The sequence below is a fragment of the Eucalyptus grandis genome, chromosome 2 (genome assembly GCF_016545825.1).
Source record: "Eucalyptus grandis isolate ANBG69807.140 chromosome 2, ASM1654582v1, whole genome shotgun sequence".
Classification (NCBI taxonomy): Eukaryota; Viridiplantae; Streptophyta; class Magnoliopsida; order Myrtales; family Myrtaceae; genus Eucalyptus; species Eucalyptus grandis.
In genome coordinates, this window is record NC_052613.1 from 9,435,097 (window position 1) to 9,451,927 (window position 16,831).

The window sequence follows — 16,831 nt, forward strand, 5'->3', positions numbered from 1 at the left end:
TTTATGAAAAGCTCAATAATCATTAATTTTGCAGTTGCTTAGTCTGTTACAAACTGTGTTGGTCTTGTATAATTGATAATGAACAATTCCAACTTGAGTCATTCCTCTATTGTAGATACGAACTTTCACACGAACAAGCTGTAAGCGATCTTGAGGGTGATGAAAAAATGGGTTTGGGAGGAATTTACAAGGCCTCAACACTTCCTTTTAGCATCTCCACAACTTGGGTCATACATGGTCAAGCTCTTGGATCGATTTGAATGCACCATAGGCCTATTATAATCATCTTCTTCGTGATTGCTTCGTCCTCCTCATTTGTGATCCCAAGCAGTCCAAGCTCTTCTTGAAGCTCTAGGCATCGGTAGACCCAATGAGGGAAGTATGCTTCACTGGTTCGATCTATTGTGACTTCAATATTTTTTCTCTTACTGACCATCTCTAGAACCATCATACCATAGCTATAGACATCTGATTTGTGAGAAACCCCTCCGATGTTCCTTATGATCAGCTCTGGAGCAATGTATCCTACAGTGCCCCTAGCACAAAGCAATGACACGATGCTCTCTTCTCTTAGGCATATTTTGGCAAGACCAAAGTCGAAAATCTTGGGACAATAGTTTGTGTCAAGAAGAATGTTATGAGGCTTTATGTCGAAGTGCAAGATTCTCGTTTTGCATCCTCTATGCAAGTACTCTAGCCCGTGAGCTATGCCGAGCGAAATCTAGTACAATGTGTCCCAACTCAATTGTTGATCTAGCTCCAAAGTGTTACTCTTGTTGAATATGAACTTCTCGAGTGATCCATTAGGCATGAACTTATAAATCAAAGCTTTTTTGCTTCCTTCAAAACAGAACCCCAGGAGGGTGACAACATTGACATGAGAAGTCTTGCTTATGCTTGCAACTTCATTGAAAAATTCTTCTGCATCACCTTTAAGCTTCTTTAGTAGCTTCACTGCCACAAGTTGACCATCTTGAAGCTTGCCTTTGTACATGGAGCCATAGCCTCCCTGGCCTAACTTTTCTTTAAAAGAGTTAGTCATCGTCTTGATGTCCTTATAGGTGTATCTTCTGGAAGAGATGAGTCCCTTAATTTTCATTTCGCCATCGAGATATTTGCTCCTCTGCTTCTTCAAAGCTTGCATTAAGATAAGGGTGACCACAATTCCAGCTCCTAATGCAGCCATTCCTAAGAAAATGAAGTGTGTTTTTGAACAACAGTCTCACTTGATAGAGCAATGAGGGAAGCATACTATCAAAAGTCGGAACAAATTGCAGAGGATAGCGTAGAGAAGTGGAAGAGAGAGTCTTGAATTAATTACCTATTCCAACTTTTAAGACCAATCTTTTTGTTTCCTGGGACTGTCGTCATCAAAAGTGAAAAATGTGTCAACGAATTGCAAACAGATGATTTCAAAGTGTCTAAGATATAGAAAGATCAGGGTACATCATGAGGTTATAGCACATTCCATTTCAAGAAAGAAAATCCATAGCCATTAGGGCTGGGGAAATTGGCATTTACGTAAACAGGTATGCTAACTGCAGAGTAGCAGGAGCTGGTGGCAGTATAGTAATCCATTTCCTGCAATTGCTTCCATGGAAAAACTAGGAAGAACAAAAGCCATGGCTATTCTATCAGATCGCTCTCGGTTCATGTATTGTTTTAGGCAGAATCCAAACAAAACTTTTCGGGCAATGCAATGGATGGTACGAACGAGACATTCAGCACACTACAGAAGTCGATGTTGAACCATTTCGTGGTCACGTACCTACCCAAAAAGAGAGGCTAAGCTCTCATGCTCAATTCAGAAGAGAAAACAAAGACGAAAGTGTGCCAACTGCTATGTCTCATCCACATAATATTCCCATCTCAGTAAAGATGCCGGGTATGGAAGAATATGATAACAAACAAAGGAAAAATACCATAATGTGGCTGTCCTCTTTACCTCACTCATGCACATTACCTCACTACTGTACATATCGGCAATCTTCAGAAGATCTCGTCTCCTGCAATGGCAACCTAACCACTGGCATTGGGCGTTGAATCGTTGCTAACCCATTTCGCCGTGACTGAAACCGGCGAAGATGTTAACGGATTGTTCTTCAACAGAACAGCATCATCCGATATATTATCCGTTTGGTCTGACTTCTCCATGTCGTGGCCGCGGTTTTGTATTTCCTTTAGTGTTTTTAATACCTCTTCCATCGATGGCCTCATGTCATGGCCTTGCTCCAAGCACTGGAACCCCAACTCCGCCACCGCAGTAATCATTTCTCCAGTCCTATAGTCTGTATCGAACCCAAGATTTGGATCTACAAGCTCGTGCAAGGCGTGGCTTTGGATCTTGCTAATGGCCAGGGCAGATAGATTTATCTCATGGCGATGCCTAGTGATATCAACTGCTGGCAAGGAAGATATGAGCTCCATCAAGACTACTCCAAAGCTATATACATCGCTCTTCTCAGTCAATTGGTAGCATTGGTGGTACTCTGGATCGACATAACCTGGTGTCCCTTGAGGGGCAGTTGAAACATGAGTGGCATTCAATGGGAAGAGGCGTGACAAACCGAAATCCGCAACCTTGACACTGAAATTCTCGTTCAGCAGGATGTTGTTGGTCTTCACATCTCGGTGGATTACAACAGATGCGTGGAGATACACCAATGCATTTGCAGTTTCTATGGCTATGTTCAAACGGGTGGACCACGGGGGTGAGCCGGGTTTAGCTAAATCACCATGAATGTGATCAGCCACCGTGCCGTTTGGCACATATTCATACACGAGCAGGAGTCTACGGCTCTGCCGGGAGGTGCAGCCATACAGTGAGACTAGATTTGGGTGGCGTAAGCGAGCAAGTATTTCGACTTCATTCACGAACTGCTCAACTCTTTTGTAGTTGCTTTCATACAATCTCTTGACTGCAACTACACGCCCATCTTGAAGTTTGCCTGCAAAACTTGTTAAGGTTATGGCAAAATCATTGATGACGGGTTCACTGACTATGGACAGTTTTAGTGTTGCTCTTACCTTTGAAAACAGTGCCAAAGCCTCCATCACCTAGTTCCGCTGCTGGATCGAAATTGTTGGTAGCATTCTTAAGTTCGTCGTAGTCAAAGATGGGCAGTCCATGGTAGACATTGCCCTTCTCAGAATCTGTCCTGGAGAAGTAAATTGAGGAGGTGCTTCTCGAGGCAAAGGATGACTGGTTATATTTTTTTCTTTGGCGAGATCGATAGATGAAGATAATAATTGCTACTATGATCGCAATTCCGCCTGCTGTTCCACCTGCTGAAGCAAAACCTGATTTTATGGGAGAGAGAGCACATCATTAGAAATATTGATTCCATTGAGCAATGATGCAAGCTTAATGTAAAAAATTTGGAACAAATTGCAGAGAATGTAGAGAAGTGGAAGAGAGTCGAAATATTTACCTACTACTAGTTTCTTTCTTCTATTTGATTCTCCTGAGACAGTAGTCACCAAAAGTGAAAAATTTGTCAATGAAGTGCAAACAGGTCATTTAAAAGTGTCTAGGAGAAATAAAGATCAGAGCACATCATGAGGTTATAGCTCATTCCGTTTCAAGAAAGAAAAAATGCCATGATCGAGTGAAAAGATTACAAATTCACCAGTTTGGCTCGATCCTCCTATTGAACTTTTCACGGATCAATTAGTGGCATGTTACCAGAAGAAATTGGAAACACATAAAAATGGATATATGGCTGATTGACTAACGAGTATGGACATTAGCTAAAATCCTGAATTTCTAGAGTCATCAGGGGATGAACAGGAAGACAGGAAAATAAAATTTCTTGCTGGTATAAAAGTAGCAAACACCCTGCAATATGATCAACAATGTGGTATCAGACGCGGAGATAGATAAAACTTTTGTGCCACTAATTGATACGGCAGTATGTTTCTAGACATGTCTCAAAACTTTCGGCTTCTAAGCAGAACTATCGTCCTGCTGATAAAAAGAAGTGGGCAGCTCATGTTTAGGCAAGAACTTTCAAGCTTCTTGAATCATGAACACCCAATTGATAACTCGTAATTTGTTGCAGAAAGAAACACGAACATTTCATTACTCTTTCTTTCAATTCCTCCACGTTCGCGAACATCAAAATCTACGAGGTTCCAATAAGTTATCTTGGAACCCAGGAGATCAGAGAGTTTCATTTGCAGCAGTAAGCAAGCCTAGAATCTAAGCTAAGACGAAGAAATTGAAGAAGTTAAAGCACATTATCCACAGCACGTAGAAACGAAAGATCAAGCAGAACAGTGGACCCAAAAACTCAGTCGAGAAAAAAAATAAAACCGAATCACCCATGCATTTACCATCATTGCAGGTTTGAGAATGAGGGCCATCTTGGCAAAAGCAAACGAAATTATTATTCTCGAATCCACACCGTCCCTCACTTTCCTCACAGTCACTGCAATCAATTGCGGTCCAGTTCAAAAGGAACCCCATCTCCATAATCTTACGGTAATCCATAGTCGCCAAGCTAGTGGTATTTGCATTAACATGAACAGGTACACTAACTGGAGAACTGCAGGAGCCGACAGCAGAATACACAGCCGTATCTTGCAATGCTTCCTTGGGGAAAAGAGCAAAAGAATAGTTGTAGTTGCTAGGACAGTTCACTGGATATGCAAAATTTGGCGGCGGCGGCAAGGTGCAATTATAGTAGAAGAAGAAATCGGCATTAGTGGAACTCAGATTGAAAGGCGTCCTTTCAAAGCTGATATGATGCGGCGGAGCACCACAGGTGTCATTGTACACGAGGGCATCAACCAGGAGGATAGAATGGTTCGCATGGAAGATTTCCTCGATGATGAACTCACCCTCTGGGAAATTCAGGACAGGGAATTTCTCTACACAGGTAATCTCAAAATTCGGATAGCCACAATAGGACTCCTTCTCCCCCGAAATCCAAAAGGGGTAGCTGATGTTCAGGCCATATCCGCAGTTCCAAGGTGCACAGGCCTCGTACTTCACATCATCCGCTACAGCCTGATAGACTAAGCTAGCAAGGACGACGACAAGGACCAAGCGGTGACAACAAGCTCCGCAGATGAAGCTTTGGAGATTCATTTGGGACTGGAAGGAGGCAGAGAGGATTGCAGAAACAGGCAGGAGAGGGTGTGGAAAGCAATTTGCAGAAAAGTCAAAATGGGGTTGGTTTGAACTGGTCCTAGAACTCCAGGCTGGTTCATCGACTTTGAAGAGAGGAATACCGAACGGAGACGGAAAGTGGCTCCAGGGCGCGCATTAGTCAAACGCCTCATGGCTTACGCGGAGGAATTTTTCGCCTCTTGAAAAAAAAAAAAAAAAAAAATACTTAAGAGGAACAAACCAGGAAACTTCCTAGTCAAAGGGGACTTAGGTTGGAGGACCCACCAACATTTTTTTCGAAATGTTGACTTTGATGATCTTGCCTAATCATTAAGAACATATCCTAACTAAGCAATGCAACTTAATTATTGGCTGTTGATCTTTTTATTTTTTATTTATTTTTTAATTTTCCGATACCAAACTTTAGCGCGAATGAAAAATTAATCACATTTCCCTGGATTCTTATCTCACGTCGAAGTTCCCACAACCCTATGCATAGCTTACGACCCAACTAAGTCTTGGAATTAGTCAACGGATGTCAACTTCGATGATCCTATAGTCTAAATTGTAGGCCCAAATCCACATCAATGGGCCCATTTTGGGCTCCCTTTCATGGGCCTGAATCAAGAGTCAAATCGGGGCTAAAAGGAAGTCCAATCTAAATTGCCCTCCTGAGGAGCTCCTCCTCCGTTGACCATTGACAATTCAACATTGGGACGTGTTTGGCTCGCAGGGACCTTCGTGACTAGTCAGCGAAAACGACTCTCTCCCTCTCTCTCTCTCTCGCAAAGAATTGCTGGCCAAGCAGTAGCTAAGTTGAAATTTCCTCTTTCGCGAAGAATTGCTGGCCAAGCAGTAGCTAAGTTGGAATTTCCTCTTGCTTTGCGCCACCAAAGAGAAAAACGAAAGAAAAGCCTTAATTCTTATTGCGTAATATTCTTAGATGGAGGAAGACAAAACAAAGAGTAGCGCCATTGAAGTTCCAACAAAAGAAACAGGCGGATCACATTCAGTTGAATCGGATTTTTCTCTGGACAAAATCTCAGGGTCCATTGGCCATATGATCTCTGTGGAACTAATCTAAACTAACTCCACAGCAGCTTAAGGTTTAGTGATTTCGTGCATAATCTACGTGGTCTATAACAGAATCTCATGTGCCGATATAAACTAGAACCTACCAAATGAAGTTGAGAATGATCACCTGGGAATGCCACCAAAAGAACGTACCAGGGTCATTGCAGGTATGAGCGTGGGGTTTGTCGCGGCAATAACACGTGAAACTAGATGGTAAATAAAAAAAAGTTGCTCCCGCAAAAGCCGCCAGAAGAGGCGCACGCCGAGCACTCAGGTTGGTCACTGTACTGAACCTCGAAACCTCGTTTCAGAGCTTCTTGCAAGCTGATATTGCCTCTTCCAAGCTCATCGAGCGCACTCTGAAGAACAGGAACCTTGATGCTCGTGAGGCAGCTGGTGAGGTTAACCGGGAGCGGTCTGTCCAAGAAGATGTCATCCATGAAGAAAGCCGACTTCCTGAAGTCATCATAGAAGCACTCGAACTCGTTGCTCATGTTCTTCAACGTGGCCAAACATCCGTAGAAGATGCTGAGGTTCCTAACGGCTGTGGTCATATGAAAGAGAGTGGAATCCATCATGATAGTATTCCTAAACTCACCCAAGCACGGACCGTCCATCAGATCCATCCTCGGATCGTCATCCTACGAAGAAGTTGATCAATCTTGAGGACTCGGTACTTTTGTGCTTGGTACTCAAGGATAGGGTATTCATCCTCATAGCACTCGAGCTTGAATCCCTGAAGTCCACATAATTGGGGTCGATCGCCTCCACAGAAAGGATAAGTTACGTTTGTGACGGCTCCACAATTAAAAGAGCGGCCACAGGTAGTATAGTGGACATCGTCGTCTCCCTTGCATAAAGGAACTCGTGGGACGATGAGGACAACAAGGACGAAGACGAGGATGGAGCGTGAAGTGGACGAGGGAAGGAGAGTGGCCGCATCACCCATTTGAGTAAGTTCATGCTCTCATGGGTGGAGAATATCAATTGGAATGAGGGTTTAGAGTTCAGAGGGACAAGCTGACGTTGGAGAAATTCTCTCTTTATTCATTCACTTTCTTCGGACTGAAGTGTGAAAGAGATTAATTCTTTCTCAATATAATATAGAAAACTATTATGACTGTTGACTTTGACCGAGACCAGTTTCAGTCTTCTGAAATTTCTTGGAGGAAGGAAATCAAAGGGATGGCTAATTGGCTATCGAGCGTTGAAACTAGGTGTGAGGGTGGAAGTGATGAGGAAGACACAGGAAACATGCGAAGCAATTTCCTCCGGAGTTCTTCCTATGTAGTTGAAATTCTAAAGTGAAACCTTTTTTAAGGTTCTCACTGTGGAAAAATTCTAGCCCATTTGAGGGGTCAAGAGTTCGTGTTTCGGAAAGTAAAGAACAAATCAAACCTAAAATTTAGGTTAATTGACTTATTGGTTAAATGCATTCCAATTTAAATTATTGGTCCATCACGTGAAATTTTACGGTAAACTTGGAGCTTCTTCGCTTATTGTATTTAAACCATTTGAGTGAGTTCATGCTCTCATGGATGGAGAATATCATGTGGAATGAGGGTTTGTTTAGACTTTAGAGTTCAGAGAGGCATGCTGAGGATGGAGAAATTCTTTTTTATTCTCTTTTCTCCGGACTAAAGTGTGAAAAAGATGGATGTGGTTAATTCTTCCCCAGTATAATGTAGGAAACTTTTTTGAGCGACGACTTTGACCGAGACCAGTTTCGGTCTCCTGATATTTCGTGGAGGAGGGAAATGGAAAAGATGGCTATCGAACGTTAAAACTGGGTCTGGGGGAGGAGGCGATGGGGGAGGATGTGGTTAGGAAACATGTGAAGCAATTTCCTCCGGATTTCTTCCCATGTTGTTGAAATCGAAAGGTGAGAAGCTTTTTCTAGGTTCTCACCGTGAAAAAGTCTAGCCCCTTCGAGGGATCAGAAGTTGGCGTCACGAGAAGTAAAGAACAAGTAAAACCCAAAATTTTCGTTACTTGACTTATAGGCTAACGCATTCCGATTTGAAGTACTTGTCCATGATGTGAAACTTTACAGTAAGCTCAGAGCATCTTCGCTTGTCATATTTAAACCATTGGATCTTGTGGGTTTGCAGATACAGACCTAATGATCCAACAGTTAAAGCAAGGAAGGTCGTTGAGAATGGGGTGATAAAGTTTTGGGACTTGAGAGTCTAAATTGTATCGTGACCAGAAAAATGAGATTGTCAGGATTCAGGGGCGTGAGCGGTCGTTTTCCAATTAACAAGCAAAGGGATGGGTATGCCCAGCAATCCATCTAATTGAACAGCTTTAGCTAATTGAAAACCACATACTAGGTGAGAGTAAGCATACATACTCGAAGGGAAGCTTCCCCGAACTCGCTTTCCGTTGCAGGTCGGTGAATGGGCTCCATCAGGGCAGAAACAATTGAATTGATGCCTTATCCAGTCATAACCGCATCTTCCCCCTGATTTGTTGCAATTTTCGCACTGCGATGTGTCGGCAATCCAGGTAATCTCAAAGCCTTTCTTCAGGAACTCACTAATAGTAGCCCTATCATCGCTGTCCTTCGGTGGCGGTGGTAGACCGAGAGCTTCAATATGTGAAAATGGGACAGGGACACTGATGTTGCATATCTCGTGTAGCGGGTTTTCAATGGTCGCATTGGGAGCAAAGTAGCCATCTCCAGACCAGGGACAAGGGAACCAATAATAAGGTTGAAGGGACGGTGATGAATCGCAATCGTAGAATAAGGTGGAATTAGGGTAAGTGGAAGCGTAATTGAAAAGACTGCAGTTTAAAGTGGTGTTGACATGTGTTTCAGGACATATATCGTCCCATAAATCCGTCCTCGCCACCTCAAGGATATGCGTGCTCCAATCTATGTGGATCACCCAATATTTCAGGGACTCCATGGAAAGGGTCAGGTTATCTCCATCACAGCCGAGCTCATAACCTGGAAACCCACAATGATTCGGTCGTTCATTATGCTTGAAAGGATAGCTGATTTCTTGATCTCCACAAGGATAGGGAACACATTCTTGGAACGGCTTGAAGTAGCCAGAAGCAGGCACCAGGAAGTGAATTTGGAGGGAGATGATGAAGAAGAGCAAGGAGAGAGAGAAACACGAAATGGTAAGATCCATTTGGAGGGAGATGGTGTTGGAGCAAAACAAGAAGGGTACATATATAAAGGAAAAGGATGCAGAGGGATAAAGAATGATGTTGCTTTTGGAACGACTTGACCCCAATGCACCAACGAGAATCACATGATTTGGCCTCCCGAAGACCAAGACTTTGGCGTGGGAGACAAAAGCTGAGAGGAAAGAAGGAGAACAAGGCACGTGGAAACAAAGCCAAGTACCTTGAGCTGCCGGTCAATTGTAAACTTGACTTGGGACGACTTGGACTAATATTTCCCCATTTTACAATTCCTACTCGCAGCCCTCGACTAATCAACGAGCTTTGCCAATCTCCTTGACAGTTCACTTTGAGGAAACTTCAATAAGGACCTCACGAACGTCGTTCGCAGCGTTCTAGACAGAAGCATGGCCATCACCTAGACTAGAGAACAGAAGGGATTGGAGCCTCAGAACTGAGGCGGCTAAACTTCATCTGGATGAGTTTCTCTTTACTTTGCCTAGTTATCTTTTTTGAACTGATTTGACAGGTGATATTGACATATCATCAGTCCAAACTGCAACTTCATCTGGACGAGTTTCTCTCGTGATTTACGATGATGATTATCCACATTGGATTTTTAGTTAGGAAGCAATAGCTTGCCATCTTTTTCATGACAGAAATTGCTTAGGCCTCAAGTACTGAAGATAAGACTTGAGTGGCGGCAGTCAGTATAGTGGACACCGTCATCTCCCTTGCATAAAAGAACTTGTGAAACGATCGGGATGATGAGAACAATGACGAGGATGGAGTGTGAAGGGAAGGAGAGAAGGATAGTGACTGCATCACCCATTTGAGTAAGTTCATGCTCTCATGGATGGAGAATATCATGCGGAATGAGGGTTTGGAATTCAGGGGGGCAAGCTGACGATGGAGAAATTCTTTTTTTATTTACTTACTTTCTCCGGACTGAAGTGTGAAAGAGATGAATGTGGTTAATTCCTCGGTAAAATAGAGGAAGCTACTCTGAGTGTGGACTTTGACCGGCATCAGTTTCAATCTGATGATATTTCGTGAAGGATGGAAATAAAAAGAAAGAATGAAACTGGGTGTGGGGGTGGAAGTGACGAGGAAGACAGTGGCCAGGAAACATGTGAAGCAATTTCCCCCGGAGTTCTTCCTATGTAGTCGAAATTGAGAAGTGAAACCTTTTTTCAAGGTTCTCACCGTGGAAAAAGTCTAGCCCATTTGAGGGTCAAGAGTTCATGTTGTGGAAATTAAAAGAACAAATCAAATCAAACCTAAATTTTAGGTTGATTGACTTGTCAGTTAACTCCTTCTGATTTAAATTACTTGTCTATGATGTGAGATTTTACAGTAAATTTGAAGCATCTTTGCTTGTTGCATTTAAAACGTTGGATCTCGTGGGTTTGCAGATACCGACCTAATGATCCAATAGTTAAGGCGAGGAAGGTTTTTGAGTATAGCGTGTTAAAGTTTTAGGACTTAAAAAGTCTAAAGTGTAACACAATCATGCATGTCACAGCGAGGATGACTGCACTTCGTTTGAGGGAAGAATATTCCCAGCAATTCTTCTCATTGAACAACTTTTAGCTAATTGAAAAACACATGTTAGATGAGAGTAAGCATACATACTTGAAGGGATGATTGCCGGTATTGGCGTTCTAGGGCAGGTTGCCAGATAGGCTGCATCACGGCAAAAACAATTGAATTCTTGCCTTGTCCAGTCGTACCCGCATCTTCCCCTGATATAACACAATCTTCACACAGCGATGTGTTGGCAATCCAGGTGATCTCAAAGCCTTAATTGAGAATGTCGCTAATAGTATCACCAGAGTCAATGCCTGCCGAAGGTGGTGGTAAGCCTATAGGTTCAGTTTTTGAAATCGGGACATGAACAATGGAACTGCACGGCTTGTGTAGTGGGTTTGATAGGTTTACACCGAGAACAAAGTAGCCAAATTGAGACTCGGGACAAGAGAACCAATAATAAGATGGAAGGGTTGGCCATGAGTTGCAATTGTAAAGTAAGGTGGAATTGAGGCCACTGGAAGTGTAGTTGAAGAGTTTTAAGTCTAAAGTGGTTTCGCTATATGTTTCAAGACATATATTGTCTGATAAATCTGACCTCGCCACCACAAGGATCTGCACGCTCCTATTCATGTGGATCACTCGATATTCCTGAGACACCATGGACAGGGTCGAGGTATTGCCATCACAGTCAAGCTCGTATCCTGGATACCCACAGAATCTTGGTTGCTCTATGTGCCTGAAAGGATAGCTGATTTGTATATTTCCACAAACAAAAGGAGCGCATTCTTGGAATGGCAGGAAGTTGCCCGAAGCTCGCACGGGGAAGTGAATTTGGAGGGAGATGAAGAAGAGCAAGGAGAGAGAGGAAAATGGCGTGGTAAGATCCATCCGAAGGGAGATGGTGTTGGAGCAAAATAAGGAGGGGTATATATGAAGGAACGTGGAGGGGGGAAATGAAAAAAGATGGCTATCGAATGTTAAAATTGGGTCTAGCAGAGGAGGTGATGGGGAAGATGCGGTCCGGAAACATGCAAAGCAATTTTCTCCGGATTTCTCCCCATGTTGTTATAATCAAAAGGTGAAAACTTGCTTCTCGGTTTTCATTGAAAAAGTCTAGCCCAATAAGGGGTCGAGTTCGTGTCATGTGAAGTAAAGAACAAGTCAAACTTAAATTTTTCGTTACTTGACTCATTGACTAACGTCTGATTTAAAATACTAGTTCACGATGCGAAATTTTACGTTAAGCTCGGAGCATCTTCGCCCGCTGTATTTAAACCATTGGATCTAGTGGGTTCGCATATACCAACCTAATGATCCAACAGTTGAGGCAAGGAAGGTTGCTAAGAATGAGCTGATAAAGTTTTAGGACTTCGGAGTCTAAATTGTAACATGATCATGCTGTAGCGAGGATGAAATGACTGCACTTCATTAAATAATAGAGGGAAGGGCGTGCCCAGCAAAATGAGATTGTCAAGGCTTTTAGGGGCATGAGCGGGTCTTTTTCCAGATAACAAGCAAACCCAGTGATCCCTCCCATGGAAGAACATTAGCTAATTGAGAACCACACATTCTCAAGAAGTTGAATGGACTCCGTCAGGGCAAAAACAATTGAATTTTTGCCTTGTCCAGCCATACCCGCATCTTCCCCCCTATTTATTGTAGTTTTCACACCATGATGCATTGACAATCCAGGTGATCTCAAAGCCTTTCTTTAGGACCTCACTAATAGCACCCCTATCATCCTTGCCCGCCCAAGGTGATGGTAGAGCTTAAGCTGCGCTTTTTGAAATCGGGACACAAACATTGTAACTGCATGACTTAGGCAGTGGGTTTGCAAGGTCCAAACCGAAATAAAAGTCGCTATATTGAGAACCAGGACAAGAAAACTGATAAAGTAGAGGGGTCGACCATGAGTCGCAGTGGAGTATGGTGAAATTGAGGTCATTGGAAGTGTAGTTTAAGAGATTCAGGTCTAAAGTGGTTTCATTATATGTTTGACGACACGTGTCTTCCCATAAATCCATCCTTGCCATCTCAAGGATCTGTGCGCTCATATTCATGTGGACTACCTGACATTCCAGGGACTCCATGGACAGGGTCGGGTAATATGTCACAGCCGAGCTCGTATCCTAGATATCCACAGTAACTTTGTTGCTCTTTATGCCTGAAAGGATAGCTGATTTTTTGACCTCCGCAATTAGAAGGAGCGTACTCGTGGAACCGCTTGAAGTAGCCGGAGGCTGGTACAGGGAAGTGAAAATGGAGGGCGATGATGAAGAAGAGCAAGGAGAGAGAGGAACACAACATGATAAGATCCATCTGGAGGGAGATGTGTGTTGGAGCCAAAAAAGGAGGGTACATATAAAGGAAGAGGATGCAGAGGATTAAGAATAATGCTGCTTTTAAGAACGGCTTGACCCCTGTGCACTAACGAGAATAACTTGATTTGGCCTCCCGAAGACCAAGACTTTGGCGCGGGGAGACAAAAGCTGAGAAGAAAAGAAGGAGAACAAGGCACGTGGAAACAAAGCCAAGTAGCTTGAGCTGCTGGCTAATTGTGAACCTGACTTGAGGAGGACTTGGAATAGTATTCCCCACTTCCCAATTCCTACATGCAGGCGCAGCCCCAACTAATCAACGAGCTTTGCCAATCTCATAGACAATTCAATCGAGGACAATTCAATAAGGACCTCAACAACATAGCAGCGTTCTAGACAGATGCAGGGCCATCGCCTAGACTAGAAAACAGAAGGCGATTGGAGCCCCAGAACCGAGGCGGCTAAACAACTATGTGGACGAGTTTCTGTTAAGCTTTGCCTAGTCATCTTTTTCGAACTGATTTGACTGATGATGTCTACGCATCATCAGCCCAAAGCAATCTGGTTAACATTAGTCAATCCCAAGGCCCATGATTCCTCGGCTGAGCTGAATCGGGCCCATCTGTGATTTACGATGATGACCACCCGCATTGAATAGGAAACAATAGGCTTGCCATCTTTTTTCATGGCAGAAATTGCTTAGGTCCATAAATAGCTTAGTCCTCGAGTATTGAAAATAAGACTTCTGTTATTGGTACTCAAAGATAGGGGATTCGTCCTCATAGCACTCTCCCCAGAAAGGATAGTGGACATTGTCGTCTCCCTTGCATAAAAGAACTTGTAGAACAACGAGGCCGATGAGGAGGAAAACTAGGATGGAGTATGAAGTGGAGGAGAGAAGGAGAGGGGCTGCGTCACCCATTTGAATAAGTTCAGGCTCTCATGGGTGGATAATAAATTGTGAAACGAGGGTTTAGAGATCATAGGGGCAAGCTGAGGATGGAGAAATTCTTTTTGTATTCACTTTCTTTGGACTGAAGTATGAAAGAGATGGATGTTGTTAATTCTTCCTCAGTATAATATAGAAAACTACCGTCGACTTTGACCAAGACCAGTTTTAGTCTTCTGATATTTTGTGGAGGAGGGAAATTAAAGGGATGGCTATCAAGCGTTGAAATTGGGTCTGGGGAGGAAGTGATGAGGAAGACAGAGGAAACAAGCGAAGTAATTTCCTGTGGAGTTGTGCCTATGTTGTTGAAATTGTAAAGTGAAACCTTTTTTAAGGTTCTCACTATGGAAAAAGTCTAGCCCATTTGAAGGGTCAGGAGTTGATGTTGTGGAAAGTAAAGAACAAGTCAAACCTAAATTTTAGGTTAATTAACTTACTGACTAACTCGTTATGCTTTGAATTACTAATCCGTGATGTGAAATTTTACAATAAAGTCCGAGCATCTTCGCTCACTGTATTTGAACCGTAGGATCTTGGGGGATCACATATACCGACAAAATGATCGAGCATTCAAGGCAAGGAAGGTTGCAGAGGATGGGACGATAAAGTTTTCAAAACTCGGAGTGTAAATTGTAACACGATCGTGTATGCCATAGCGTGGATGGCTGCACCTCGTTTGAGGGAAGGGTATGCACAGCAAAATGAGACTGTGGGGGCATGGGCGGATCTTTTTCCAATGAACAAGCAAAGGGAAGAATAACCCAACAATCCTTCTCATCGAACAAGTTCAGCTATTTGAAAACCACATATTGGGTGAGAGAGTAAGCATACATACTTGAAGGGACGATTGTTGGTGCTGGCGAAGGGACGCTTGCCGGTGTTGGCGATTTATGGCAGATTGTCGTAGAGGCTCCATTGGGACAAAAACAATTGAATTCTTGCCTTGGCCAGCCATACCCGCATCTTCCCCCTGATTTAGTGCAATTTTCGCACAGAGATGTGTTGGCAATCCAAGTAATCTCAAAGCCATTTTTCAGGATGTCTCTAACAGTAGCACGACTAATGTTAGCGCTCTTGCTGCCCTCCAATATTGGTATAAATGGGACGAAGACACTGAAGTTGCATAGCTCGTGTAGTTTGCTTGCGGGGTCCACTTTGAAAGCAAAGTAGCCATCTCCAGACGCAGGACAGGAGAACCGATTAGGTTGAGGGGTTGACGGTGAGTTGCAATTGTAGAATAAGGCAGAATTGAGGTAATCGGAAGTGTACTTGAAGAGATTGCAGTTTAAAGTGGTGTTGACATGTGCTGCAAAACATATATCTTTCAATAAATCCATCCTCGCCACCTTAAGGATCTGCTCGCTCCTATCCATGTGGATCACCTGATACTCCAGGGACTCCATGGACAGAAGGGTCAGGTTACCTCCATCGCACTCAAGCTCGTAGCCTGGATACCCACAGTAACTCGATCGCTCATTATGCCTGAAAGGATAGCTGATTTCTTGATCTCCACAAGGATAGGGAACACACTCTTGGAACGGCTTGAAGTAGCTGGAAGCTGGCACCAGGAAGTGAATATGGAGGGAAAAGATGAAGAGCAAGGAGAGAGAGGAATATGACATGGTAAGATCCATTCGAAGGGAGATGGTGTTGGAGCAAAACAAGGAAGAGGGTAAATGTAACTGAAGAGGATGCAGAGGATAAGAACAATGCTGCTTTGAGAATTATTTGAACCCAATGCACCAACGAGAGCCACTTGATTTGGCCTCCCGAAAGACCATGACTTTGGTGCATTGAGACAAAAGCTGAGAAGAAAATAAGAAGCACAAGGCGCGTGGAAACAAAGCCAAGTAGCTTGAGCTGCTGGCTAGTTGCAGACTTGAGACTTAAGGACGACTTGGACTATTATTACCCACTTTACAATTCGTACACGCGGCCCTCAACTGCTCAATGAGCTTGGCCATTCTCCTTGACAATTCAGTCGAGGACACTTCAATAAGGACCTCGAGAACATAGTTAGCAGCTTTCCAGACAGATGCAGGGCCATCGCCTAGACTAGAAAAAAGAAGGGATTGCAGCTTCAGAACTAAACGACGAAACTGTCATCTGGACGAGTTTCTCTCAATTTTGCCTAGGGGGTGAGCCACAAAGACCGCCCAGACCGGACCAGACCGCCCGGTTCTGGGACGGTTTCCGGAAAGAGGCAGTCTGGTTCCCAGTTCCATCCTCACATTCATTTTGGATATTAAAGCTAGAAAATCAAATATAGGTGTGAACTTGGCGTAGATTCTCACTTTTGTCCCTTTCGTTGAGATAGTTTCCAGGAAACATGACATTTGGAGATAGTCGTCAAGTCATAGTTTCCAGGAAATATGACATTTGGAGATAGTCGTTAAGTCCGACTTTAAACAATTAATTATGCCTCAAAATGCCAATGCACAATTGCCCTTCTATTTAGAGGTGAATCTCTTTGGTGGGTTTCTCAAGTAAAGAAAAATTACCTAATTAATCTTCAAATTATTGTACGAAAACAAATTGATCTTAAAATTTTCAATTTTACTAAATTAGTCATAAACTTTTGCACACAATTCCAATGTAGTATTTCCGGTTTTATGCGAGAAATTATTGATGTGGTGGCCCATTTATCGCCAGCCGTCTTATGTGGCACTTTGCTATGTCAACAATTTCAAGCGAAAATAGATTGAA

The 16,831-nt window shown here is 43.2% G+C and overlaps 1 protein-coding gene and 1 pseudogene across 3 annotated transcripts; both read right to left on the reverse strand.

The window, feature by feature from the left end:
* LOC104434427 lies at positions 1-1,361 on the reverse strand (annotated as a pseudogene).
* On the reverse strand, positions 1,316-9,769 carry LOC104434436 (LEAF RUST 10 DISEASE-RESISTANCE LOCUS RECEPTOR-LIKE PROTEIN KINASE-like 1.2). 3 transcript variants are annotated; one of them, XR_005548754.1, is made up of 5 exons: positions 8,541-9,769; positions 3,432-3,464; positions 3,028-3,300; positions 1,946-2,948; positions 1,316-1,361 (listed from the first exon to the last, which is right to left on the reverse strand). XR_005548754.1 is itself a non-coding variant. In XM_039307858.1 (4 exons), the coding sequence occupies exons 1-4, from the start codon at positions 9,328-9,330 to the stop codon at positions 2,020-2,022; spliced, it is 2,025 nt and encodes a 674-aa protein (XP_039163792.1). In that variant the 5' UTR covers positions 9,331-9,766; the 3' UTR covers positions 1,451-2,019. The 3 variants fall into 3 exon arrangements, 2 of the variants coding, with proteins under 2 accessions (XP_039163792.1, XP_039163793.1); XM_039307858.1 differs by lacking the exon at positions 1,316-1,361 and having other exon boundaries at positions 1,451-2,948; positions 8,541-9,766; XM_039307859.1 differs by lacking the exons at positions 1,316-1,361; positions 8,541-9,769 and adding an exon at positions 4,336-5,257 and having other exon boundaries at positions 1,451-2,948.
* Between the last annotated feature and the right edge of the window lie 7,062 nt (positions 9,770-16,831).

Coding starts and splice junctions, on each gene's coding strand:
- LOC104434436 (XM_039307858.1), bottom strand. CDS start 9,330: ATGGATCTTACCATTTCGTGTTTCTCTCTCTCCTTGCTCTTCTTCATC. Junction 3,465..8,540: donor TCGGGGAAGCTTCCCTTCGA/GTATGTATGCTT, acceptor CTACTGTCTCAG/GAGAATCAAATAGAAGAAAG. Junction 3,301..3,431: donor AAGAAAGAAACTAGTAGTAG/GTAAATATTTCG, acceptor CCATAAAATCAG/GTTTTGCTTCAGCAGGTGGA.